The sequence below is a fragment of the Artemia sp. Qi Xiang Cuo genome, chromosome 10, assembly GCF_049724085.1.
Source record: "Artemia sp. Qi Xiang Cuo chromosome 10, ASM4972408v1, whole genome shotgun sequence".
Taxonomy (NCBI): Eukaryota; Metazoa; Arthropoda; class Branchiopoda; order Anostraca; family Artemiidae; genus Artemia; species Artemia sp. Qi Xiang Cuo.
The window spans coordinates 54,201,640-54,229,621 of record NC_142803.1 but is presented as its reverse complement, the minus strand read 5'-3'; the positions used below and the strand labels follow the sequence as shown (position 1 = coordinate 54,229,621).

Genomic DNA, 27,982 nt, shown 5'->3' with positions numbered 1-27,982 from the left:
AACGAAAAACGCAGGTGCTATAGTCTAATAAATATAAAGATCACGCCTACGTATCTAAGGGGAAAAGTGTCAGTGTATCTTCAGATGGGCTAGGCTTGTCTAAAATTTCACATTTTGGCAATTTTATACCATGTATCCTCAAATGAACAGTCAAATTACAATTTTTCGCAAATCTCCTCTGACATATTTTACATTCGTATGGCTTCTCCCTTGTATGAACTCTTCTATGATCCCTTAAATTCTGACTTAGGACGAAGCGTTTTTGACATAACTCACACTGATACCGCTTTTCACCTGTATGAGATCTCATATGTCTATTCAAGCGATGTCTTTCGGCGAATTTTTTTTACACAATTCACACTCATGGGGCTTTTCACCTGTATGGATTTTCATGTGACTAGTCAAACGTGGCCCTTGACTGAAGCACTTTTTACAGTGTGGGCATTAATATGGTTTGTCACCAGTATGGGTCCTCTTATGTCTAGTTAAATTCTGCCTCCGAGCAAAGCTCATGTTGCAGCATTCACACTGATATGGTTTTTCACCTGTATGAATCCTTGAATGATCTATTAATCCCCGTTTATTGGAGAATGTTTTACCACAAACACCGCAATCATAGACCTTTTCTACAGCTGAGGAGAGTACTTTCTGCAGCCGAACGACAGGATTCTCAATCTCTTCTTGTCTGGCATCATACATTTCAGAAATCGCTTCCACTTTGATGAAAGTGAAGCTTCTCATGTGACCTTCATCTTCTTCTATCCAGGGTTGGTGGGTTTCTGGCTCTGAAGCTGATTCTATTTCTTCCTTTACATATACCTTCGGATAGTCAGTCGTATAAGGTGGCTTGGCTGATGACAGATACAAATCTATAACAAGAAAAATAATCTTAGGAATATCAAAAGAGGTACCACTAGGTTCTTATCTTAGTCAGAGTTTTTTTTTAGAAGGCAATAACTTTAGAATGTAGAATCTAATTTTGTAACGAAGCAAAATAGATACTTAGCGGAGTTTTTTTGGCAAAATATTTTGCTTTAAAAAATTAATGTTGCAAAATACTGTTTTCCTCCCTTTTTATTAGAAAAAAATAATAAATAAAAACAACTAAACCATGATCAACAAATACCCATTGCATGTAGGCATGATCAAGGTGCCTATATAGAAACTATACATATACACAAATAGGAACTTGATTAACAAAGGAAGGTTCTTTATGGGAAATAGTTCATCTAGATATAAAATATTTTTTAATTTAAGAATAATACTTAATTTAACATTTTTTTTAAATTAAAATTAGCAAGTCCTTTTATTTAGGCCTCTTGTTTAAGATAATTCTCAATTTTAATTAGAAATTGTAAACCACAACGTTGCAGTGCCGGGCCTAGATTTTTTCTTATGAAGAGCAAATGTACATTTTGCAGCCCCTACCACAAAGTCAATACTGTCAATATTACAGTTTTCGTTCAGTGATGGTTGAACATATGCCCTGGAAAAAAGATGGTATTTATTTATTATGTGTATGATATTTATGATATGTGCTGGGTTTACCAACTCATAGTTTAATTCCACCACTTTTGAAAGATGCATAATACTGTTGATTTAAAAGAAACTTTACTCTCTCTAATATAGCCTAAGGCACAGTCCCTAGCTAAATGGTAGCGGGTCAGGCTAACAGAATATGAAGCGCAATATGAACGTTAAATCCACTCTGAGATTTAACCGTCCACTACTGGCAAGTATTTACAACGCTACCGCTCTGCCACATATATTATATGTGACCTTTTTCTGGAATTTATTGGCAAACCGTGAAAAGTCTAAAATCCGCTCTTTATTTTTCCGTTTTGCAAAGTACCTACTAAAATTGCCACCTTGGACAAAAAATAGTTTTCTGATTCGGCGCTAAAACCTAGCGGACTCAAATCTAGCTTTTGAAACACTTATTAGCCGGCAAAAAGCAAAACCAGCAATTCTAAAGCACGAGTGGGCAAGTTTGCTTGTTAAATTTTCCCTCTTGTTTCCCTTTTTTCAGCAGTTGTTGTCCTTGTTGCTATTTTCGAAGAAGTTGTCGTTTCTGATGGAATTTTTGAGCATGCTATCTTTCTGTTTCCTCTTTTCGTACTATTTTGTATACTATTTAAGAAGTTGTTGCTTTTGTTGTTATTTTTTTTTTCTTTAGTATATTATCGTTTTGTTTCCTCTTTTCGCATTTTTGTATACTCTGTCATTGTACATTTATTGTATACGACGGGTTTTCAATATATATTATATTATATATATTATATTTATGAAATATCCTTGTGAAATTATTTCAAGTTATACATTTATATGTATAGTTATTTGAAGTAATATGCATGTGAAGTTATGTGAAACTATGTGAAGTTATTTGAAGTAATATACATTTGAAGTTAATAAGACACGAGGATTTTCTTCTACAATTCTGGCGGAAGCCGAATCGAAAGCAGAAGGAAGTAAACCCAAGATCTGTCAACGTGAAGGTAATTTTAAAGCTTTATAAAAGAAAAACGGTAAGGAGCGAGAGATTGAGGAGGAGGCAGGCCCCTTCATATATGAAATAGTTTCTGTTCGTCTTATGTTTCAATCTCACTCTTTACTTTCATTTGAAGAAACTTTTTTTGTACTTAGTAAAAAGAAAAGACCCAATCAGGGCCGTATCCAGGGGGGTAGGGGGTTTGACCCCCTCCCCCGCAATGTTTGTCCCGCTCGTAATAAACGTAACAAAAATGAATATAAACAAATTATGATGCGTTTTTTTTTTATTTTTGTGAAAGCTACTGGACGACCTGAAGTTCAGCTACCAGCACAAAATGTGACCGCAGCCAGGATATAGGTTAGAAAAGTCACATTATGCAAGGAAACACTTATCTTTCGCTGTTGTGAAATGTACCCAATTGTTTTTAATAATGTTTTACCAAGCTTTGACAACTCTCTAGTCAAACCTCTACTACTACGGACGTTACACTTGACTCACTCATTAACAATTTAAAGAATGATCTTGACAATGTTAAACTCAACTTAAGCATACCCAAAAGCAGTTTCATTATATTCTCCTTTTAAAAAAATATACCCTCGATCAATAATTACCTTTGCATACAAAATTTAAATACGGTTAAACTCCTTGGTGTGCAGTTGGTCAGTAACCTTAAATGGAAGTCCCACACTTCCCACTTATTTAAGTCTGGTAGTTTTCTCCTTAAATCTTTCTCCTTTCTCGAACGGTTTTCCATATCAATCCATAACCAGAAAATAATTTATTGATCTTATATAAGACCCTGTCTTGAATATGCTTGCCCTGTTCTAAAAAACTGGCTTAACCAAAGACCAATGTTCGAAAATTGAAAGTATCCAAAAAAGAGAAATAAAAATTATACTGGGTACGTCCTATACTACATACGATGAAGGTTTGGCTAGACTTGAACTTACTACGTTGGAATCACGACGTCACATCCTTACCATGATTTTGGGTCACAAGTGTTCACCTTAGTTCTGACTATCATTGACGTTTTCTCCCCCATTTAAAGAAAACCCCTAAATCCTTCCTAATGCAAGACTCAATGCTCATAGAGCTCCAACTACCCAACTTGACTTGTGTACCCAAATGTTGACCATGAAGTACAAAAAAACATTTGTACCCTATTTTGATTCCCATTTTAATGATTGATTTAATTTTTTGTTTTATGTTTATCCCTTAACATCTGTTTTATCATTGTAATTGTTCTGACGTGCTTATGCTAGCTTATGTGCTATTTTAGCCAATAAATCGTATTCTATTCTATAAATGAGGAAGCTGATATTAGGACTATTTACATAAAAGTTTAAGGTACCTTTGTCATTACCAGCAGTTGAACTAGATTCTGAGAGCCCAGAGACAATATCAATCTGGCCAGAGACACAGGGTGAAACAGGCAAAGACGAATCTTCACAAATAGGCGGCATAACCAAATTTGTAGGTTCAAACGAGCCTTCAGCGCGGCCTTTTGTTGTGTCTTCAATATCTGAAACCGGACAAAATAGATGGACTTGCCTAGATTTCGAGAAAATTACAAATAAAAAAGGCATATTCTTAAACTACAGTCGGGAAATGTTTTAACTTTGTTTTTTAACTAGAAATGAAATTTGTAATTGGAATGGAATTTTCTTAGGACAAATTTAAAAATGCAATAAGAAGGTTTTCTTACATAACCGAAAGTGAAAAGAAGACAGTGAACACACCCTTCCAATCAAGGTTATTACCTCCGCACCCCTACTCCTCCAAACAGAATTTTAAAATGTTCTCTCAAAATAGGTACTTCTTGTATGGATTATCTTCAAACAATTTCTTTTTAATTTCTAATGTGACAAAAAGAAGTTTTTTCAGGTTCCCTGAAATGCCAAAAAAGTGTGTTTGCTATGGTAATTTCTAACATTTCTAAAGAGTACAGGAGCATATAAGCCAATCTCCGGGGAGCCCCTTGTGTGCACGTGTGTTTGTGGTAGTAATTTCTGACCATTTCTAATCAAGGAACAAATATACGCAGGAATTTTTTTTTTGGGGGGGGAGGGCAAAAAGTTAGTCTAAAAACCAATATACTGCATATAAGCCGGAAGCAAGAAACGATTTTTCATCCAAATTTTAAAGGTGGAAAAAAATGGATTACATATTTAATACACATATTTAATATGCATATTAAATCAACATATGTATACATAAATAAAATTCATCTTTGTATATCATGACAGGACTAGAGTGATTAAAAGCAGCCAAATTAAAATATGCCCACCAGGGGGTGTTTTTGTTTGGATATAAAGAGGAAAAATTAAACCAGACACAAGGCCATGCAAGATGCCTCATTCGTTTTTGAAGCGCCACCCTCGGATAAAGAGGAAAAATTAAACCAGACACAAGGCCATCCAAGATGCCTCATTCGTTTTTGAAGCGCCACCCTCGGATAAAGAGGAAAAATTAAACCAGACACAAGGCCATGCAAGATGCCTCATCCGTTTTTGAAGCGCCACCCTCGGAGAGAAAAAGAATAACTCGTGGCAGCCATCTTGTTGGTCGAAATTACTCACCTCTAATCGGAAGAAAGAATAAAATACAAACAAAATTCCGTCCCCAAGGTTATCTCCAGTGCGGTTAGAACACAAAATTTTAATCTGGCTGGACAGAGAGAGAGTTCTAGAAGGGCACTGACTGCAAAACAGTCTGATTATTCTCACCCTTGTAGCAGAATGTAGCCTAGTTATTCCTCGTAATGGTTCACAACATTAATTTATTAGGATCAAACTTTTCTTCAAAACTGGAAAGTCAAACCAGTTTCTTAGGTTGTAAACATCTAAACATTGTTGTAGAGAACCTGACAGACCTTTAAGTTTTTTTTTTTATAAATTCGTTGCCTTTTTTGGCCTCTAAAGAAATGTTTTTGTTTTTTTTTCAAGATTTCAGGTAGGCTATTTCTTCCAACAGTAGGTTTTAAAATCCTATCATAGGCAGCATAATTGCGCTGCCTAGGCAAAGAGTGATGTGGGCACAATGTGTTATTATTTTATTTCACCAAGGCACTTTGTATAAAACGAATTGCTGTAGAAACTTTGGAAGGAGCTTATGCAATTGGATACTGAAAGTTCTAGTACCCTTTTTGAGATTCAAAGATAATTGGAGGGCAGTCAGCCCATCTAGCACACCCATCAATTCGCCAAACACATCCAATCAAAATTTCGAGATAGCCATTTTGTTCAGCATAGTTGAAAGGTCCAGAAACTGTATTTCTTGGAATGTCAACCCCTCTCCCCCAGAGCCCTCAGGACAAGGGCTTTAAGTTATATAGCCCATTGTTTACATATAATATTTGCAATTGAGAAAGGTTTGCATGTTTGACCTTTAGTATCCAAAAAGACGAAGGTCATTCAGATGAACACTTCAGAGAATGTTGAGGGAAGTGTTGAGCTAAATCAAAACACCTTATGTGCATACTCGTTGTCAAAAGGGCATAACTCAGGAATGACTGAGTGTATTAATTTGGAACTTCCAGGAAATGATAAAGGGGATAATTAATTGACCAAGAAGGCTATATTTGCAGGATAATACTACTACCACAACAACTACTGCTCCTGTAGCAAGTACTACTAAGGGTGAGGATATTGAGGTGAAAATTTGAGGAAATTTTGAGGGGAAAGTTGAACTAAGTCAAAACATACTATGTGCATGCAGATTGTCAAAAAGGCATATCAGCAATATCTTAGGAAGGGCTTACAGTATCAAGCTGATACTTCCAAGGATCATGAGGGGGATGTTCAACCTGTCAAAAAACAACATGTACATACTACTACTGCTATTGTTACTGCTGCTACCACTGCTACTACTACACTAATACAACAATACTACTACACCTACTGTTACCACTACTACTATGACATTATTAATAGGAAGACTAAGGGTATGATGTGAAAATTTGAGAGAAATAGAGAGGAGATTTGAACTAAATCTAAACACACTATGGACATGCAGATACTCGAAAGTGCATATCTCTGAGATGGATTAGGGTATTAAGTTGGAACTTTCAAGGAATCCTTAAAGAGGAAGATCAATTGACCAAAAGATAATATTTGCATACTACTACTACTAGTACCACTGCTACTACTATTACTACAACTACTACTTCAACTGCAAATATTAATAACGCTAAAAATATTAGGATAAAAATTTCAAGAAGTGCTGAGGGGGAAATTGAACTAAATTAAAATATTATGGATATACAAGTTATCAAAAGGGCATATTGGCAATATCATAGCAATTAGTAATTATATTACTGTAAGTTGAAACTTCCAGGGTTTGATGAGGGGGATGTTCAACTGACCAAAAGGTAACATGTTAATACCGCTGCTGGTACTAGAGCTAGCGCTATCACTGTTAATACCACTACTAGTCCTACAACTAGTACTACTAGCACTCTTACTACTAATACTACTACTGTGACTACTATTATATTGCTACGTGTATGAAGGTGAAATTACCAGGGAATATTGAGGAGGGAGTTGAACTGAACCACAACACACTGTCTGCATGCACGTTGTCAAAAGGGCGTATCAGCAATATCTTAGGAACGACCTGGCGCATGAAGTTGAAACTTACAGGGCTTGTGAGGGATGTTGAACTAACCAAATGGCCATATTTGTGTCCTACTACTACAACTGCTATTACTACTGGTACTACTGCTACTAAAGCTAAAAGTATTAAGGCGAAAATTTTGAGGAATGTTCAAACAATGTAGACATCCCGTGTAGGCTACAGGATTACAACTATTAGAGAGCATTAAGGGGGGAGGGGTCAATTAAATAAAACAAAATATATATGCATGCAGGTTTTCCAAAAAGCATACAAGCAAATATCACAGGCAGCGCAGCAATATCACAGAAAATTTTTAAAGGAGCTTATTCAATTGGAAATGAAAAGTTATAGTGCCCTTTTTATGAGTCAAAAGAAGTTGGAGGGCAAGCAGTCCCCCTTCCAAGCAAATGAATTCTCTAAACACATCCAATCAAAACTTTGAGAGTGATTTTTTTTTTTTTCAAGCATAGTTGAATGGTCCAGTAACTATGACTCTGGGGATATCCAACCCAAAAGCCCTGAGGGCAAGGGCGGTAAGTTATGTCATTTGCCCATTATTATATATAGTATTTGTTATTGAGAAAGAAGGCATGTTTGACCTTTGGTGTTCAAAAAGACTAAGTGCATTCAAGGGATGCTTTCAAAGAATGTTGAGAGAACTGTAGGACTAAATAAAAACATGTTATGGGCACAGAGGTGGTCAAAAGCGGGAAACTCAAGAATGACTCAGAGTATTTAAAAGAAAGAGGGGGATGAGCAACTGACCAAGGGCATGTTGAGGGGGGTGTTAAACTAACCAAAAGGCACTATGTGCATGTTATCACCCTTGCTTCTATTACAACAGATATATCTACTACTTCTACTGAGGTGAAACTTGGGACATATAGGGGGCATTGAAGTAAATCAAAACATGCTTTGTGTGTTCAGGTTGCCCAGAGGGTGTATGAGCAATTTCTCAGGAATAGCTCAGAATATTAATTTAAAACTTTCAAAATGTGTTGAAAGCAACATTGAACAAACCCAAAGGCACTCTGTGCATACTGCTACTATTGCTGCTACTTCTGCTACTACCACAATTATTGCTATGGCTACTACTACTGAGACTAAGGGTACAATGATGAAACTTTCAGGGAACATTTAGGGGGATGTTGAACTAAATAAAAACACACTCTGTACAAGCAGGTTATCAAAAGAGCATATCAGCAGTATCCCAAGAATGTTCTAGGGTATTACATTGAAACTTTCCAGACATGTTAAGGGGGATGTTGAACTAGACAAAATGCAAAATGTGTATACTATTATAACTATATTAACACTACTATTATTACAGCTACTACTACAAAAACTACTAGTACTAATTGTTTACTGGAAGTTTTATAGCATTTAACATTTAAATGTCACTTTAAAAACTTTAGGGAGTGAACAGTTCAGTTTTAAGGCTGTTTGCACAAATCTGTCTGGTTGATCTCTAAAAGATACTTATTTGTCTTCTGTATTTCTTTGTTTTCCATTTCTACATAGACTGTTTCTCAAAGATTTTTGATTTCTTTTTTTTGTGTGTGTGTCTGCATGTCACATAGTCAGATGTGAAAGACAAGAAACAGTGATCTTTGAGGTATCTCAATGATGCCAGACATACAGTCAGATCTCTCAGCTGGCATAATTACTGCAGAGTCACACTTAAGATTTGCTGACTGAGGTGCAAACCAAAATTAGTATGGCCTTAAACAGAATTAAAAAGTAATCTAAAGACAATAGGGAGATAGATAATTTGATTTGTGCATATTTATGTGTTAATATGTGCATTTTTAATTGACTGGACTACCTCTCTCTTAGCACTGAGCATTGCAAAAATAAGAGAAAATTTATAACTACTATTCTTCATATCCAGGTATGGAAAAATTTCAAGGCCGCCAGTGGCAGAATTTGACAGAATTCCAAAAGCTGCCAAAACTTTAGCAGCACAACTTGTGTTTTTGACAGTGTTCAAATATGGTTCTGAAGCATGGGCACTCCAAAAAGCAGACAAAGATTTGCTAGATGTTTTCCAAATAAATTGCCAAAGGACTGTTCTGGTTATCCAGCTGACTGAGTGTATTTTAAACAGTAGGCCATACAAAAAGTGTGGTTCAATCCCACTTTCTAGAGCTATAATGGGAGAAAGGTTGAGATGGCTAGGACACATTCTGCAGATGAAGGATTATAGATTGCCACAGATTGTCCTTTTTGGCCAACTGTCTAGGGCTAAGCGTAAAGCAGGTTGTCCATGGTTGGGATGGGAGGATGTCATAAAGAAAGATTTAAAGGAAATAGGAACTTCCTGGGAGGGTGTAAAGAGGAAGGCTTTGAGTAGATTGGGATAAAGGAGGAGCATGCGTAGCGGTGTTGGCCTCAGGCAACTTGGTACTGTGGTGAGTTGTTACTAGAAAAAATAGTAGCTGCTGGAGTTTGGTGTTAAACTGGATAAATCAAGTGTAAATCTAGAAATAGTTTTTTTTCATTTATAACTATTATTCTTCATATCCAGGTGTGGAAAAAGCTGCCAGTAGCAGGATTCAACAGAATTCCAAAAGCTGCTAACAATTTAGAAGCATAACTTTTGTTTTGACAGCTTTTCTCTGAGTAAAACGTATTTTTATATTTTAAAATAGTATTTTCAGACAAAATTTGCCAACAAATTTCACTAGGCCATGAAAACTTCCAAGTAGCATTGCTACTATGCTACCCAACTTTTTACACTGCAGTTTGTATCCATATTATTTATAATTAGTTTCCTTTACTAGCCTTAGCCCTGAGGCCATACTTAAATTGCTGTACTACTGGTTTAAATAAAACTGAACTAAACTACCAGTTACTGGGTTGAACCAATGTTTATGGTATGGTTACAAAAAAAACCATAGCTAAGATGCCCTCCCCCCAGGAAAATTTCTTGGTCACTGTATTTAAGCCAACCTTTTACTATAACCCTGACACTTATTAAAGGAATACATCATCAAAAGAGCTAGACTTACCCATCTCACCAAAAGAAGGCTCTAAATAGCTTACTGGTTCCACCATATTTGGGATTAATATAAATTTTACTTTCTCCAGATGATATTAGTATACTTGGTGATCTGATATCTCCAAAGCTACAAGTTGAAGAAAGTAGAGAACTCCTCTTCTGTGAGACAGAATGTCATCAAATCTTCCTAAAATGCACAAACAATAGTTATGGAAAAAACAGTAGTAAGTAGTAATAAATCCTCACTATAAGAAAGCAAAAACTAAATACAAGGGTGAATTTTTTAGATAGCCTACGGATCAACTGCAATGTATACCAATGTGCTCTTTTGGAAACAATTTTATTTCTTCTTATGGCAAACAAATTGGCATTAGGCTATCCAACAAGAGGAAGTATAAATGAGCTCTATTTCCAAGAGAAAGCCTCTGGAAATATCCCTACCAAAGCAGGGAACATAATAGCCCTTGTGACAAGGTTTATACAATAGATGTGTCTGTTAACATGTGCAAGTCTATTGTATTAAACTTCACCTTTTTAAATAATAGTGCTAAATTCAGCCTCTCATGGCATCTCATAGAGTTGATGAAATCAAGTTACTTGGCATTTATGTCACTTGTGGGATTGTCACTTCCATCAGAAAAAAACCTTTTTCAACACTCTCCGGACTGCTACCAGTAATTTTGTGTGTCCAGTCTAAAGTTCACATGCGATGTAAAAATGTTTTTTCCAAAATTGATCAAGACTATTTTTTATCCTATTAGGTTTTTTGCTTTCACAACTGCTTCTGGGAGTGATTTCCAGTCATCTAGAGCTTGTATATATCCAAAAATTGTAGCTAAGTCTATTAACTTCAATATGTTCAAAAACTATTTGATGGTTTCCAGTCTACTGTGTAGTGGGATCCCCAAATCATGCTCCCATAGTTTATTTTTAGGTCTGACAATCTGCTTATAGAATTTTACAAAAGTTTGGCTGTCTAAGTGCTTGAAACTTCCCAGACTTTCAAAATGCTGATGATACTTCAACTCATTCTATTGATAAAGAGTATAAACAGGAGAGGACTAATCACAATACAACATTGGTTTTACTTTTACTGGATTGAGCATGCTGTCATCTACTCTAACTTTGAGTATGATTTCTGAAAAATGTTTATATCCAGAATAGTATTTGTCTCGGCAGATTGTATTGTTGATTTTTATGAGTTCTATCTCATCGAATAGACTTTTTGGCATTCTTGAAGGCCATTTCTACATCATAACCACCATCAAAATCTTTGAATTGTCCCTTTTGAGCCACCCTCTTCCCTAAAATACCTTTCTTTGTTCCCTGAGGCCCAGATCGCTACTGCAAAGCAGTAGCAATGTACTGCAAAGTACATCCAATTGTCTTGCGGCATGCAATATATGAACAAAGCCTTAATTTTGCTTTTTTAAAATGAATAATTCTAAAGCATGGGTGTAATCATGCCATGCAGCTTTGTAACCTTTGAGAATTTAACATTGAATCAACTTTGTGAATTTTTCTTTTCTTTTTTTTACACAAACTTTTCAAAGTTGATGTGTCTTTAGAAAATTTTGAAGTAGTTTCCAGATGGTTAGGCAACTAACAAAATAATTACCAAAAAAATACATCCAGCAATTCCATATTCTATTCTCTTTGACATGTGATAACTCTTGCCATTGCAATTACATCCCACACCCCCTGAATGGTGCAAGATATACCAATAGGCTATAGGCCATAGGCTAGGGTAAGATAACCAGCAGTTGGACACCTAATAACCCTTTCAACAGTTGTGTCATTGTAAAATCTTTATTACACAACCTATAAAGTGGATTGTTTCACTTTTCGATTTTTCTAAAGTGCTGTGTTTCATGTAAATATGTGATTAGCTGGAACGTTTTAACCCTATATAAAACTAACAATTTCAAATTCAGTAATAGTCAACAGTGGAGCAATGATAGTGGAGCCTAATCATGGACAAACACATCAACCTTGGGCCTAAACTTGAATCATACTGCCTAACCATAGACAAGGGGTATTAAAGCTAGAACAAAATGTCTAAATCATAAACAGACCCTATTGTGGATACATTCAATCTAATTTAAGGCAAGTGGTGGGAAGCAGAATATTTATATTTAAATAGACTAGGACACAAGGGTAAAAAATTTGAAAGTTTAAAGAAAAATGAAATAACGAAATTAAATAAGGGTAGACCTAACTGTCCAGAGTTAGTGTTCTTTGGAATGAAACACTTTCATAAAATAGAAATAGTACCATCCCATTCCTTATTTTATGCTATTTACAAATATCAGTTATTTTTTGGACAATGCACAAGTTATTCCAGTCCAACTATCAGCCAATCCCAAACATCTGAAGCTATCTTAGCTATATCACATCAAAGATTAGAAACCTACAGTCCAAATTATATTTGAAAAGATCATTGAATGGAAAATCTAATGCTGTTCATTTTTTCCTATCTGATTTCTACCCTCTACAATAACTACCAGATTTGTGAAAAGGGAATATACCCAACAAATAATATGTAAAAACATTTATTAAATAGAATATGAAAATAATATCCAACTATACCTAAGTTTTGTCAAAATTATCAAACTAGTTATGTATTTGAAAAATCATTTAAAGGAAAACGGAAATAAATTAGTAGTTTGGGGAAACAATTAAAACACAAAAGAAAAACTATTTTATCTGGCCAGCCAGATTAAGTAAGGCACAAGAGCTAAATTAGTCCCTCTAACTAGGTGGATAATATGTATAGAAAGAATTTATAAAGATAAAGATCTCTTTATCTCAGACGGATAAAGATCTCGACAAATTTAAGTGTTACATTATATGATATGATGTATATATAGATGGATATATTACCTACCAAATCTGTATAAAATGCAATGGGCAGCAGAGTATAAAAAAAAAGAGAAACAACGAAACACAGTTTAACACAGATATATATAACAAAACATGCTAACTCAACATCAACATTCAAACAAAATTTTCATCTTGAGTCCATCCCTGAAGAGTTATCCAAAGATAACCTAGAGTCAGGAACTTTTGATGGAAATTCACTGCTCTGATAGGAACTGACAAAGCAGGGTCTAACAGTCCAAACATACTGACCAAATACTTGTTTTTGGATCATGGTGGGAGCCCAAGCAAATATTTCACATACTTGATATAAATCATACGCAGCTTTTCTTTTCTGTCTGTGTAAAACAATCCCAAAACCGAAAAATACAGGGAAAAGCCAGTATTACCTTAAATTACCTTAAATTGCAACTAGGAGTAGTCTAAGGATTACTCCTTGTAGAGCTCCGGAATGATGAGACTAGTTATATGCAGGTTCACTGGTGACCAGGTGCTGTTGCATCTTCGGTAGCATCCCAATTGAATTTACACTCTCTGGAGAACCATTCAGCATCTAGCCTTTGTTTAAAAGCATCAACGGATTCAGCAGTAACTGTTTCATTAGATTAATTTAAAAAAAAAATTTCCACACAATAAGTTTTTCAAAGAAAAGTAAAGAACTCCATTAAACAAAAAATTAGCGAAAATGAAATAAAATAATCTACCAAGCATGAAACTACCACAAATCATCATCAATAAATAAATGAAACCAAAACGAACAGAAATTACAATAAATAACCGAGTCAAACTCAAAACGAGCAGAAATTAACATAAGTTGGGCTCAAAACCCCTATACCTTCCCAAGGCCAGAACCAAAATTGCACTTTACTGAAAAAAACATAAATGTTTTTACTTTTATAACTTTAATAAATCGAGTAATATTAACATTTTGATTACTAAATATCAGTATATGTATATTAAACTGACAATGCACATTCAGCTGTATTTTTTTTAGTAAAGTGCAAATTCTGTTCTGGCCTTGGGAAGGCATAGGGGTTTTGAGCCCAACTTATGTTAATTTCTGCTCGTTTTGAGTTTGAATTGGTTATCTATTGTAATTTTTCTTCATTTTGGGTTTAATTTATTCATCAATGTTGATTTGTGGTAGTTTCGTGCTTGGTAGATTATTTGATTTTATTTTTGATCATTTTTTGTTTAATGGAGTTCTTTACTTTTCTTTGAAAAACTTATTCGTGGAAAAAGTTTTTTTTTATTAATTTCTGTTTGTTTTATATTGACATAGTCTTTTCAGGGAAAAAGAAAATGATACTTTAAATCTTTTCATTTCTTTAAGACTTTATAGTTTGGCCTGGTATTTGTATGCCAGAGAAAAATTTTCAGCAATTTTTAACAACATGCACCCTTTTAAAAATCTTAACACAAATAGTAGTGTTTAATTTAGTTTCATACCTCTTCTAGTTGACCAGAAATGGAAAACTTGATACCATTTGCAAAAAAATCTATTTACTTTTTTTGATAGCTTGGATACACTAATGCTATTTTGATTTGGCTAAATTTTAAGAGCAGAAGTAGCCCCAAAAGTTTGAACATAATATCCTCAGTCGTTCTTGGGATACTGCTGAGATGCCTTATTGGGAATTAGCATTAACACAGTGCATTTTGATTTAGTCTTAAGCCAACATTTAGTTTTTACACATAATGGGCAAATGAGAGCGTGGGCGCGGGAGGGGGACTAGTTGCCCTCCAATCATTTTCGAGTCTTGAAAAGGGCATTAGCCCTTTCTATTTTCAATTGAATGAGCCCTTTTCGAAGTTCCCACAACAACTCCTTCGATATGAAGTGCCCCGGTCTAAACAACAACAACAACAAAAAATAATACATTGTACCCACATTGATCTTTACTATAAAAATGTCAAGCCTTCCAATCACTTTCCACTATTAAAAAGGCCACTAGGCCTTTCCATTTCCAATCAAATAAGCCCTTATTTCCAGAACTGTCAACTATATTAAACAAAATGGGTATCTCAAAATTTTGACTGGACGTGTTGGGGAAAAAGGTGGGCATGAGAGGGGTGTTAGTCACTCTCTAATCACTTTCAACTATTAATAATGGGACTAGCCCTTTCAGTTTCCAATCAAAAGAGCCCTTTTGAAGTTCCTATGGCAACACTTTCAATAAAAACCTTATGTGCCCTCATGCCATAGCTTACAACCTTGCCCTGAGGGCTGGGGGGGGGGGTCATCCTCAAACACCAAGTATCCAGAGCGTTCTACTGCGTTGAACAAAATGGCTATCTGAAAAGTTTGATTGGATTTGTTTTGAGGAATGGTGGGCGTGACAGGGGGGGGGTTTAGTTACCCTCCAATCACTTTCAGCTATTAAAAAGGGCACTAGCCCTCTCAATTTCCAATTGAAGGAGCCCCTTTTGAAGTTTACAACAACTCTATCTATAAAAACCTTATATGCCTCCAGGGCATAACTTACAACCTATTCCCTGGGGGTTTGTCATCCTTAAATACATAATTTTCAAAACTTTCAACTACATTGAATAAAATGGCTATCTAAAAATTTTGATTGGATGTGTATGGGGAAAAGATGGGTGTGGGGGGGGGCTAGTTGCCCTCCAATCACTTTTGACTATTAAAAAGGACACTAGCTCTTTGAATTTTCAATCAAATGCGTCCCTTTTTAAGTTTCTATAACAAAGATTTCAATAAAAACCTTATATGCCCCCAGGGCATAATTTATAACCCTTGCCCTGAAGACTGTAGGGGGAGTGTCCTGCTCAAAGGTATAATTTCCTGAGCTTTAAACTGCGTGGAACAAAATGGCTATATCAAAACTTTGATTGGATGTGTTTGGGGACGGTGGGCGTGGAAGGGGTGTTAGTTGCCTTCCAAACACTTTCCACTATTAAAAAGGGCACTAGTTTGCGCTGCCTATGATTTCTAAGATAACTTTCTATATAAACCGTATATGCCCCCAGGGAATAACTTAAAACCCTTGCACTGAGGGCTCTGTGGGGATTATCATCCTAAAAGTCCTAATTTCCAGAACTTTCATCTATATTGAAAAAAAGTGGATATCTGAAAAATTTGATTGGATGTGCTTGGGAAAATTGTGGGCGTGAGAGGGGCGTTAGTCACTCTTCAATCACCTTCAACTATTAAAAAAGACACTAGCCCTTTCAATTTCCAATTGAATGAGCCCTTTTGAAGTTTCTACGACAACGATTTCAATAAAAAACTTATTTGCCCCCAGGGCATAACTGACAACCCTGGACCTCAGGGCTCTGGGGTGGAGGGTTTGTCATCCTTAAAGACCTAATTTCCAAACTTTCAACAAGGTGGAATAAATTGGCTATCTAAAAATTTTGATTGGATGTGTTTGGGGGAAAGGTGGGCATGAGAGGGGGGATAGTTGCCCTCAAATCACTTCCGACTATTAAAAAGGGCACTAGACCTTTGAATTTCCAATCGTATGAGCCCTTTTTCAAGTTTCTACGACAAAGATTTCATTAAAAACTTATATGCCCGCAGGGCATAATTTATAACCCTTGCCCTGAAGACTGTTGGGGGAGTGTCCTGCTCAAAGATATAATTTCCTGAACTTTAAACTGCGCGGGACAAAACAGCTATCTCAAAATTTTGATTGAATGTGTTTGGGGAAATTGTGGACGTGGAAGGGGTATTAGTTGCCTTCAAATTACTTTCGACTATAAAAAAGGGCACTAGCCATTCCAATTTCTAATCGAATGAACCCTTTTTGAAGTTTTAACGATAACGCGTTCTATTAAAACCTTATATGTCCCCAGGGCATAACTTATAACCCTTGCCCTGAGGGCTGTGAGGGGGTTGTCATTCTCAAAAACCTAATTTACAGAACTTGAAACTACTTTGAATAAAATGGCTATCTCAAAATTTTGATTGGATGTGTTTGAGGAAAAGCTGGGCTTGAGAGGGGGGTTAGTTGCCCTCCAATCACTTTTGACTATTAAAAAGGGCACTAGTCCTTTGAATTTCCGATCGAAAGAGCCTTTTTTTAAGTTTCTAAGACAATACCTTCTATAAAAACCTTATATTCCCCCAGGGCATAAATTACAACCCTTACCCTGAGGGTTGAACAAAACAAAAAATGTTTTTTGAAATCAACTATGCTGAACAAAATGGCTATCACAAAATTTTGATTGGATGTGTTTGGGGGAATAATGGGCGTGGGGGGAGCTAGTTGTCCTCCAATCACTTTTGACTATTCAAAAGGGCACTAGCTCTTTGAATTTCCAATCGAATGAGCCTTTTTTGAAGTTCTAAGACAACGCCCTTTGAATTTCAAATCAAATGAGCCCTTAGTTCAAGTTTCTATAACAAATATTTCAATAAAAACCTTATATGCCCCCAGAGCATAACTTATAACCCTTGCCCTGAAGACTGTGGGGGGGGGGGAGTGTCCTACTCTAAGGTATAATTTCCTGAACTTTAAGCTGCATGGAACAAAATGGCTATTTAAAAATTTTGATTGGATGTGTTTGGGGAAATGGTAGGTTTGGAAGGGGTGTTTGTTGCCTTCCAATCCCTTTCGACTATTAAAAAGGGCTCTAGTCATTTCAATTTCCAATCGAACGAGCCCTTTTTGAAGTTTCTATGACAACGCGTTCTATAAAAACCTTATATGCCCCCAAGGCATAACTTACAACCATTGCCCTGAGGGCTGTGGGAAGGTTGTTATTCTCAAAGACCTAATTTACCAAGCTTACAACGTTGTTGAAAAAAATGGCAATCTCAAATTCTGGACTGTATGTGTTTGTGGGAATGGCGGGCGTGAGAGGGGGGTTAGTCACCCTATATCACTTTCAACTATTAAAAAGGGCACTAGCCCTTTGAATTTCCAATCGAATGAGCCTTTTTTGAAGTTTCTATGACAATGCCTTCTATATACCTTATACATCCCTAGGGAATAACTTACAACCCTTGCCCTAAGGGCTGTTGGGGACTATCCTCCTCAAAAACATAACTTCTATCTGGAAATCAACTATGCTGAACAAAATGGGTATCTCAAAATTTTGATTGGATGTGTTTTGGGAAATGGTGGGCATGGAAGGGGTGTTAGTTGCCTTCCAATCACTTTAAACTATTAAAAAGGGCACAATCCAATTTCCAATTGAATGAGCCCTTTTAAAAGTTTCTATGACAACTTCTTTGATACGAAGTGCCCTGATCTAAAGAAAAAAATAATAAATAATACATTGTGCCAACGTCGTTCCTATATGCTCCTGGGGCATAAACTTAAAACCCTTGCCCTGGGGGTTGTGGAGGTGTATCCTCCTCAAAAAAATGTTTTCTATCTGGAATTCAACTATGCTGAACAAAATGGCTATCTTAAAATTTTTATTGGATGTGTCTGGGGGAATGATAGGCGTGGGGGGGGGGGGCTAGTTGCACTCCAATCACTTTAAACTGTTAAAAAGGGCACTAGCCACTCCAATTTCCAATCGAATGAGCCCTTTTGGAAGTTTCTACGACAACTCCTTCAATACAAAGTGCCCTGGTATGAAGAAAAAAAAATAATATATTGTTCTTTACTTAGGCAGCGCAATTGCACTGCCTATGATAATTTGTTCCAATTATTGACAATACACGTTGAGAAGAATCAAGTATGGACTCTAGAAGTTGTAGACTACCTGACAAGTCTCAGGTGATGACCTCTGGTTCCTGAATTAGCGCCAGCAGTAGGGAATATTGCTGGGAGAACATTGCCCTCGATAACTTAAAGGCTAATATGGCATCCCGTCTTTTTGTCCAGTATACAAGTGTAGGGAGATTCAGCTGTGATAGTCTTACAGTGCAGGAAAGCTCTTGCATGCCAGATATCACTTTAGTAGCATGTCTCTGCACTTCTTCAAGAACTTTTAAGTCTTTTTTTAAAATATGGAGAGGCAAGACACATTTCAACTTCAAACTTAGGATGCACAAGTCCCTTATAAAGAAGACTGATGACTTTAGGGGAACAAGAGGAAATAGTACGCTTAATCGATCCCAAAGTTAAACTAGCCCTAGCAGCAGACCTCTTAGCATAACTGCTGCACTTGACTTCATTGTCAATAGTGACACCAAGATCTTGCTCATTATTTACAGAGGAGAGTGGGTGGCCTAAGAAAAAATAAGAGCGGCAAGGATTCAGTTTGCCAAAATGAATGGTATGGCACTTGGCAACATTGAATTCAAAAAGCCAGGCCTCAACCCATTGACCCAGCAGTTGAAGATTATTTTGTAGTAGGGAATGATCATCACAGGACAAAGCTGGTCAAAGAAGCTTCAGGTCATCTGCATAAAGAGTTGGAATGGAAGGAACATCATTGATGAAGATACTAAATAGTGTAGGACTCAAGACACTTCCCTGAGAAACTCCACTCAGAACAAGCATTGAGGAAGAAAGAATACAATTACCAGAGTTGTCAAATAACTGAACACATTGATTATGCAAACAAAGAAAATCAAGGATTCAGAGCAGGGATATCTCTTCAAGCTTTACTGCACATAATTTAATTGCGTTGATTGTGATACACTCTGTCAAAAGCCAAGACTTTTAACTTCTTTAGAGAAGTCAAGAATCATGTCAGCAGGCACCCCAATATCAAGCAACTTGGTGATGTGATCATATGATTCAAGGAGATTGGTGTCAACAGATCTTCCAGAACAAAAGCCATGTTGTGAACTGTGTAAAGCATAGTTTGCTTCAAGGTGTTTATCAACTACAGAGTTGATTATTCTTTTAAGAACCTTAACAACTGCTGATGTCATGCTGATAATTTTTGGCAAGGTCCTTTCTACCTTTTTTAAAAATAGGAATGATATGTGCAATTTTCCAGCCCTAGGGTAATCTAGAAGGATTTAATGATAAATTGAACAGCAGGGAAAGAGGTTGACACAAAACTGTACAACATTCATGTAGGATATGTGGGTGAGTGCCATCTGGGCCAGCGAATTTATTCAGTTTGAGGGATGTGAGTTCCTTTAGTACCAAAGTATCTGTAATCAGAATTGGTTCCATATTATGTGATGCATCATATAAAGGAGGTGTAGGATAAACAATACTGTAGTTGAACAAAAAACAGAAGAGAAATATTGGTTGAAAATATCAACTTTCAGTTCAGGATCAGCAACTGATTTACTGCTGTGCATGATATCTGGGATTGTGCATCTGCTGCTACATTTTTGAGTGGCATAATGCCAGAAAAATTAAGGGTTATCCTTAACGTCCTCAGCTAATATTTCCTCAAACTTTCTCTTAAACACCTACCTTTGATTTGTTGTTTGATTACAAAGGGATTTGAAGACTATGTAGTTTTCTTTGGTCTTATTTTTTCTACAGCGATTCCATGTTCTGTGTTTTTGATTGATTAGCTTGCTTACTTTAGTGGTTAAAAATGGTAAACTTTTTGCCTGTTTTACCTGAAAAATTCTGGTGCATGACTTTTCCAAATTTATAATTCCCGTTTTTGCATTTGACCCACTCTCCTCAATATCATCAGTAATAAGCGTTTTCCAGTTGACTTTGGCAAGTTTATCAGAGACTATTTTGTAGTTTACATATTTTTATTGCTTAGAGGAAGGATGTTTGGTAGGCAAACATAGCTCTGAAATAATTACTACATGGTTGCTATTACAAACAGGTGTGGTTATTACATTCTTAATAAGTAGGTCAGGGTTGCTGAGTATAACCAGATTAAGGATGTTGCAGACTTGACCTACCCTGTAATGAGTTGGTTGTGAGATTGTTTGACAGAGGGAATAATCAGAGAGGGTAGACAAAAAAGGAGAATCTCTATTGCAAAAACCAGATTCAACAATCCATTAGATTTCAGGAAGGTTAAAGTCCTCCATAAGGACAAGATCATAGCTGGCAAATTTGGACATCACATGAGACAACATAGCAGTCAAACTACACTCAGAGTCCAAAACACACATAGCACTGGGGCTTCTATAAACAACACCCACTACAATTGAAATTATTTGATTGTATATTTTAATCCATGCAGACTTAATTCCATCAGTATTCAGACAATTGAATTGAATGTGACTAACATTTAGTCAATCTCTAATATAAAGGTACACTCCTCTGTGGAAAAGTGGGAAATTCAGATTAGATAATAATTGGTAACCATTGATTTTGATTTCATCAGGAGTTAAGACTGGCAAGGTATTTTTTGGTGAAACTTCTGTAATGGCTGCAATGTCCACTCCTCAAGATTTCATATGAAAGGAAAGTTCAGAAAGCTTATTAGGGAGGCTATCAACATTGGAGCTAAAGAAGCGCATTCCCTGAGAGGTAGGAAACTGAGGGGATGCAGGAACTAAAGGACTGGTAAAGTTATTGGACTATGAAACAACAAGTAAGAAACATCAGGTAACCAAGTTGTTGCTGAAGAAACAGGAGAAATGTCAGCATCATACAGGCAAATATTGTTATTATGTTTACTACTAGACCATTGAGAGACAGAATTTGGTGATGCAGGTCCATAAACACTTAAACAATTAACAGAGGTAGAAGGATGCACATACATTAGTGGGACATTGGAGTGGTCTGGGGAATTGCTCCAACTGGTAAGTTTTTTTGGATGATGGCACCAAATTATCAAATCTGCCTCTCCCTTTGCTATTCTGCATTTCAGCTCCTCAACTAGAGCTTTGTGTTTTATGCAATCTTCCTTAGGACTATCACCATAGAAACTGATTGATCCTTTTGTTTCAAAGGATTTCTGTATTATTTGCCTTCTAAATTCAGTTGATGGTACAGAAAAGACAAGAGGAGGGGGTGGCTAACAGATAGTTGCTGGCTATTAGAAAGTCTTTTTACTTGGGCTGGGGGGGGGGGCACCAATGTCAACTCCAAAAATTGTGTAATAGATAATTGTACAGGAAAACTGCATCATCAGTCTGGGTGGGGATACCATACACAACAATGTTATGATGTCTTTCAAAATGCAGGTGCTCTGAATGTGCTATCTGCCAAACATTGGTTTCAGTTAATTGGGCTACTGGATGTTGAGACAATTTAGAAGATTCTGTAGAAATTACTAGGTCCTGAACAGTTGAAACAAAGCAAACCAATTGTAGAGAATTTTTAATATGGGATACCCTTTTAGCAATATCACTAACCTGGGTCAAGATGTCACTTTTAATGTCAGTTCTCAGTTGGGAAAGTGATTGGGTCAACTGACTAGTGGTGCCCAACTATTTTTGAAGATCTTCCCTGAAAGATTTTAGGGAATTATCCATAGCTGTTGCTGGCATATTTATCATAGCTTGCTCACTAGAGGGGCGAGGGGGGGGGGGTAACTTTGCAGGCTGGACATGACCAGGAACAGGTAAGGGATTGCATCATCTTGCTTAATAATTTATTTTCTCCAGGGGACAGGTCAAGACATTCAAAACAAATCCAAACCTCACAAATACCACACTCTATAGCTTGTTCCAATTCAGTAGAACAAGCAGCACATCTGTCATGTCCCTTAATTGGGCTTATTTGTTTTCTTTTAGCCCTACTAGACATAATATATTCTACTAAACCAGCAAAAGAAACTCAATGAAACCAATCAAAAATATATAAAAAACAACAAACCTCAGCCAATTGTCAACAAATTGGTTTATTTACTCAATTTGGTAGGTTATTAATATAGATTAATTGTTGATATTTTTTGTTGCTGATTGTTTATGTAAGCAAGGATGATTATGATGGCACTATGAATCATATGTTCAAGAAAAAGAGCTGTCCACAGCACTACCTATCCAGTTAGAATAACTTGAGGAAGTCTAGATTAATAGATGGCATGACACTATGGCAAATGAAGTACCCTATATCTGGGCAATGGATAAATATTTTGTTTTCCAGACAATTTCTTATGATAGATAAGACTTTTCTGAACACTTTGGCATATAGGAGTTTACTATTTATGTACTGGGTCTTTTATTATTTCATAAACTTTGACAATTGGGATTTAATTCACTGTAAGTTAATTCATCAGAATCATCACACTCAAACACATTATAGCCTACAATCAGGCAAGAACACTGACTAAATCTTGCCTTGTTTGGGACAAGCTTTCCATATACTGGATAAATTTGTCTATGGGCATTAACAATAATAAGCATGTGGGAGGGGGGGTCTCAGTGATGTACCAATCATGACTCTTAGGTAAGTAAATGAACAGGTTTGATTTCTGTATCTTCTAGCATAACACATATGTCAAAAGTTGACACTTTAAGATTTAAAAGTAGCAAGTCAGTTTTTGATAAATCAAATGTATGGCCAACACGAGTATATTCTACCTTTAATGAATAAAACATCTCTTCATTCCATGTAGAGTTCTACTAATATTTAAAATATCATCAGCAAGACCAGTAAGCAACACATTACTCCTGTATAAAATGCACATTGTTGGGGCTTCATATTGAGCTAGGATTATAGAACTATTGAATAGATCTGGTGAACTTACTGCGCCTTGCATTATACCCTTTTTCACTGGTATATCAATTTCTAAGAGCATAGGCTATTGTAATCCCAGTTAATTCATCAGAATCATCACACTCAAACTCATTATAGCCTACAATCAGGCAACAATACTGACTAAATCTTGTCTTGTTTGGGACAAGCTTTCCATATACAGGATAAACTTGTCTAAGGGCATTAACAATAATAAGCATGTGGGAGGAGGAAGGGGCTTCAGTGATGTACCAATCATGACTCTTGATATACCCTTTTCACTGGTATACCAATTTCTAAGAGCATACTGCAATCCCATTTGGGATGCTTTATTAGGGTAAAGGTACCGATGATTCGACAGTTTTTGTAAAAAACCAGTTTTTCTACTCTAAAAGTCTTAATTTAAAGACTTTCGGTTTGAAAAGGGTTTCAGTATGTAGGAAAAACATCTAGAAATCTAACTGTTTGATGAGAAGTTTGAAGTTTTGTCTGAAAAGGGTACAAAACTCCAATTTTCCGAAAATTAGAGCATTTTCACCTACAAATTCGACACAACAAAAAAGTTACCTATTTTTGACGCAAGTGGGAACCCAATTCAACACCTGTATTGGGTGTTGAACCGATGATTTGACAGTTTTTGTAAAAAGCCAGTTTTTCTACTCTAGAAGTCTTAATTTAAAGACTTTCCGTTTGAAAAGGTTTTCAGTATGTAGGAAAAACATCTAGGAATCTAACTGTTTGATGAGAAGTTTGAAGCTTTGTCTGGAAAGGGTACAAAACTCCAATTTTCCGAAATTAGAGCATTTTCACCTACAAAATCGACACAACAAAAAAGTCACCTGTTTTTGACGCAAGTCAGAACCCAATTCAACACCCGTCTAAATACTTGGGGAATACTTGTGGGCAGAACCTGGTGTATTTGACATGTATATTCTTGTTTCTTTGTTTTTCTTCAACTTCATTTAATGTATAAAAGTATTAAAGACTAAAACACAAAAAGTAGAAGTAATAAAACTAACAAAATCGTTTCAAGTATGTAGTATTTGGTATAACCAAATTGGTACAACATATTTTAATATAAATTATTAAATACAAATAGTATTTAGTATAACAAAATTGTTTCACTAGCATTTCGGAAGGGATGGGGTCTAGGAAAACGGGAGTGGATTTCAAGAAATTTAAGAAGTTTATTTGATTTAGTGGATTTTATTTTCATATGCAGATTCTTAGCTTTGTCTAAAACATAGGCCTATGCGTCATTTCGTATTTGATAAAATTTATATTTTTTATTTGGATGAAGGATAAATAAGGGTACAATCTAAAGAGATCTGGGGGGGGGGGGGCAAAATCAGGTAGAAGGGGGGCCAAACAAGGTCTGCCCCATAGCAATATACGCCCCTGCATGGTATGAGGCCAAGCAGCAGTTCCTCAGAAGATGGAAAAATTCAGTGTCTGTAAGTAGCCTAAAACTTCAAAGTTTAAAAAAAAACCTTTTGTTTAAATGTTCTTTCATCTGAAATATTATTAGAAATAATAATCATCAAAATCTCTTATTGCACAGAAAGCACCCAAAAATTTGACAGCTATGGTGCCTATGGTTTTGTCAGTGGATCCTGGAATTTTGACACCTATTATTTCTCATCTGTTTTACATGTCCAGTGAAGTTTCAACAAAGTCACCTATATTTTGACAGGGCCTGTTGCTGTCTGTCCAAAATTTCGACAAGGTTACTATGAGATATTCGCCAAAGAAATAAATCCCTTGATAGAAGCAGATATTTATGCTTGAATGCAGCTGAAGGAACATTTTTAGTCTGCCTGGTATTCCACTACATCAAACAAGAATTTTTGACACTTGGAACCTAGTTTCAACAATGCAATTTCCGTTGCCATTTTCATTTAATTTTATCCAGAAAAAGCTAATGTGGCTACATTTCAGAGAAGATCAGATGTATCTCAACACATTGGTGCTTATCCCAATTTTTTCTTGCAATAAATAACCAAGTAATGACAGTTTGAACATTACATACCTGAAAAATTGTTGGTAGCTCCTTTTGTGTTGAAAACAGGAAACTGACCGAATTTAATGTTCTTTTCTTATCTGGGTGTACCGGATATAGTGTCCACGTTTCGCACCATCGAAATATAACGATGGCTCCAAGAGATGGTGCTCTAAGTCACGGCTAAGCAGAGCTATCCTGTTTTGAAGGAAAATTTTGACAGTGGTTCCGAAATTGCAATGTTGAATCATTGGTGCCTTTACCCTATAACACAAAGATTACTGGGTCAATATTTACCAAATCATATTATTGAGTTAGGAATAAAGTGAATACACCATTTGATGCCTTTTATTATGCTGATTACAAATATAACAATCATTTCTATAGGAAATGAATTTCAGCCCATCCCTATATATGCCAATTCAGGGTATATATTTCTACATTAGGGGGGTGGGGGTAAAGTTTAAATTTAAGTTAAAATTAAAAGTTAAAATTTGCCCCCACCCCCCCCCTAATGTAGAAATATATACCCTGAATGGGCATATATAGGGGGGGGGAAGAAATGATTGTTATAATTGTAATCAGCATAAAAAAAGGCATCAAATGGTGTATTCACTTTATTTGAAACTCAATAATATGATTTGGTAAATATTGACCAATTACTGTATATTGAGTCAAGTGGTTTGATGACCAAATATTTTATGCCTCTTTCTGCAACAGCATGCAGAATATCTGGTCAATATCTACCAAATCATATTATTGAGTTAGGACTAAAGTGAATACACCAATTGATGCCTTTTTTAATGCTGATTACGAATATAATAAGCATTTCTATCGGAAATGAATTTCAGCCCCCCCCTCCCCCCTATATATGCCAATTCAGGGTTAGGTAGGGTAAGACACCCAGTAGTCGGACACTTAAATCACTTTGAAAACTTTTTGACATTTAAACTACTCTAATTACTGTATTATACCCCCTAGAAACTTAATTTTTGTATCAAAAAATTTCTGAACAAGTAGGTTACTAATTCAAATAGTTTCACTTGTACAGCGCCTCCTATTTTTGAATTTATTAACAAGTGACAATTCTGCCTAAACTCCGACATACAATTGGCTCATTGTAAATTAGTTATTAAAATAGTATAAATGATTCTGTCTGAGAATAGGCAGGGGGCCAACTACTGGGTGTCTTACCCTATAGCCTATATAGGGGAGGGGGGCTGAAATAAATTTCCAATAGAAATGCTTATTATATTCGTAATCAGCATAAAAAAAGGCATCGAATTGTCTATTCACTTTATTTGAAACTCAATAATATGATTTGGTATATATTGACCAAATATCTTTGCGGATAGGTAAGTCAAAAGTAAAGGCAAGATCACAGGCTGGTTAGGTAATATTTTGCATGTATCCCCTAAATAGACTACTTAACCCCTTAGCCCCACCCTAATATGCAAATAGCCTATATGCTACAGCCCAATTTACCTACATGTCTCCCAAGCATCTTAGTTGTTTCAACCCTGTACCTGTAGATCCAAATTCTTGAGTGTTTACTGGCAAACAGGTAAGTACCAAAGCAATTATTACACTCAAAAAGAGCACACAAAAGGCAGTAGCCTAAGTGTTATGTTACTTGAGGATACATATCAAGTCTAAACAATTATTGTTTAGACTATTCTTCTTCTTCTTCAATTATAGGCTTCGGATGAATCCATTTAACCTTTTTCGTATTGTATGATTATGTCAGGGGTGTCCTGGGAAATTAAATATAGAGATTAGACTATTATTATTCAATAATAGGCTTTATACATCATTGATGAAACCACCTATATTGAGGCAGTTAAAGACAGCTTTGAACAATTCAGCATCATCAGTTGAAGAGTGTCTCCTTTGTGTTAGTTGGTCAATATCAGGGGTTAGCTTGAGGCGCTTGAGTATAGCAGATAAAGTTAGCCATTCTTTTTTATGGTTGAGAGTTGCCACAGGGCAACCAAAAAGAACATGGTCGATGGTCTCATCATAGGTTTGACATAGGCGGCAAAGAGGGCTCATTACTGTTGGAATGGTTGTGTTTTGATAGAGATAAGTTTGGCTGTTAAGGCCAGTAGCATTTGATCGTATTCTGTGGTACATCTTTGAGTCTTTCCGGGATGTAAATTGAGAAAGGTTTGGTGGACATTGGTTTGCTAGATAAATTTTTAGGCGCCAATGGTTTACATCTCTTACTGGGATAGGTCTTCCAGAAATTATTTCAAGCTGAAGGGCAGATTTAGCTATTTCATCTGCCTTGTGTTTCCCTTTTATACCCATGTGACTTGGGATGTACTGGAATTTTGTCGATATACCTTGTTTAAGTAGTTGGTTCAATAGTACAAGAGTGGTGGAGGTATCATTGTCTGGGTAGTCTGAATGTTCTGGTGATATTGAGGCAAGGGCTGATTTTGAGTCTGAATAAATTATAAGCGGGGTGTTTCTTGGGGGGTTGGGCATCTTTATAATGGTTTCCAATGCAATGT

At 36.1% G+C, this 27,982-nt stretch overlaps 1 protein-coding gene across 7 annotated transcripts; it reads right to left on the bottom strand.

The window, feature by feature from the left end:
* Positions 1–306: 306 nt before the first annotated feature.
* Positions 307–27,124, bottom strand: LOC148947900 (uncharacterized). 7 transcript variants are annotated; one of them, XM_089095542.1, is made up of 5 exons: positions 26,993–27,124; positions 25,497–25,730; positions 10,117–10,293; positions 3,843–4,042; positions 307–869 (listed from the first exon to the last, which is right to left on the bottom strand). In XM_089095542.1, exons 4-5 carry the CDS (start codon positions 3,952–3,954, stop codon positions 445–447), a joined length of 537 nt encoding a protein of 178 aa, XP_088951668.1. In that variant the 5' UTR covers positions 3,955–4,042; positions 10,117–10,293; positions 25,497–25,730; positions 26,993–27,124; the 3' UTR covers positions 307–444. The 7 variants fall into 7 exon arrangements, with proteins under 7 accessions (XP_088951668.1, XP_088951662.1, XP_088951664.1 ...); XM_089095536.1 differs by having other exon boundaries at positions 3,843–4,013; XM_089095538.1 differs by having other exon boundaries at positions 3,843–4,013; positions 27,054–27,108.
* Positions 27,125–27,982: the final 858 nt, after the last annotated feature.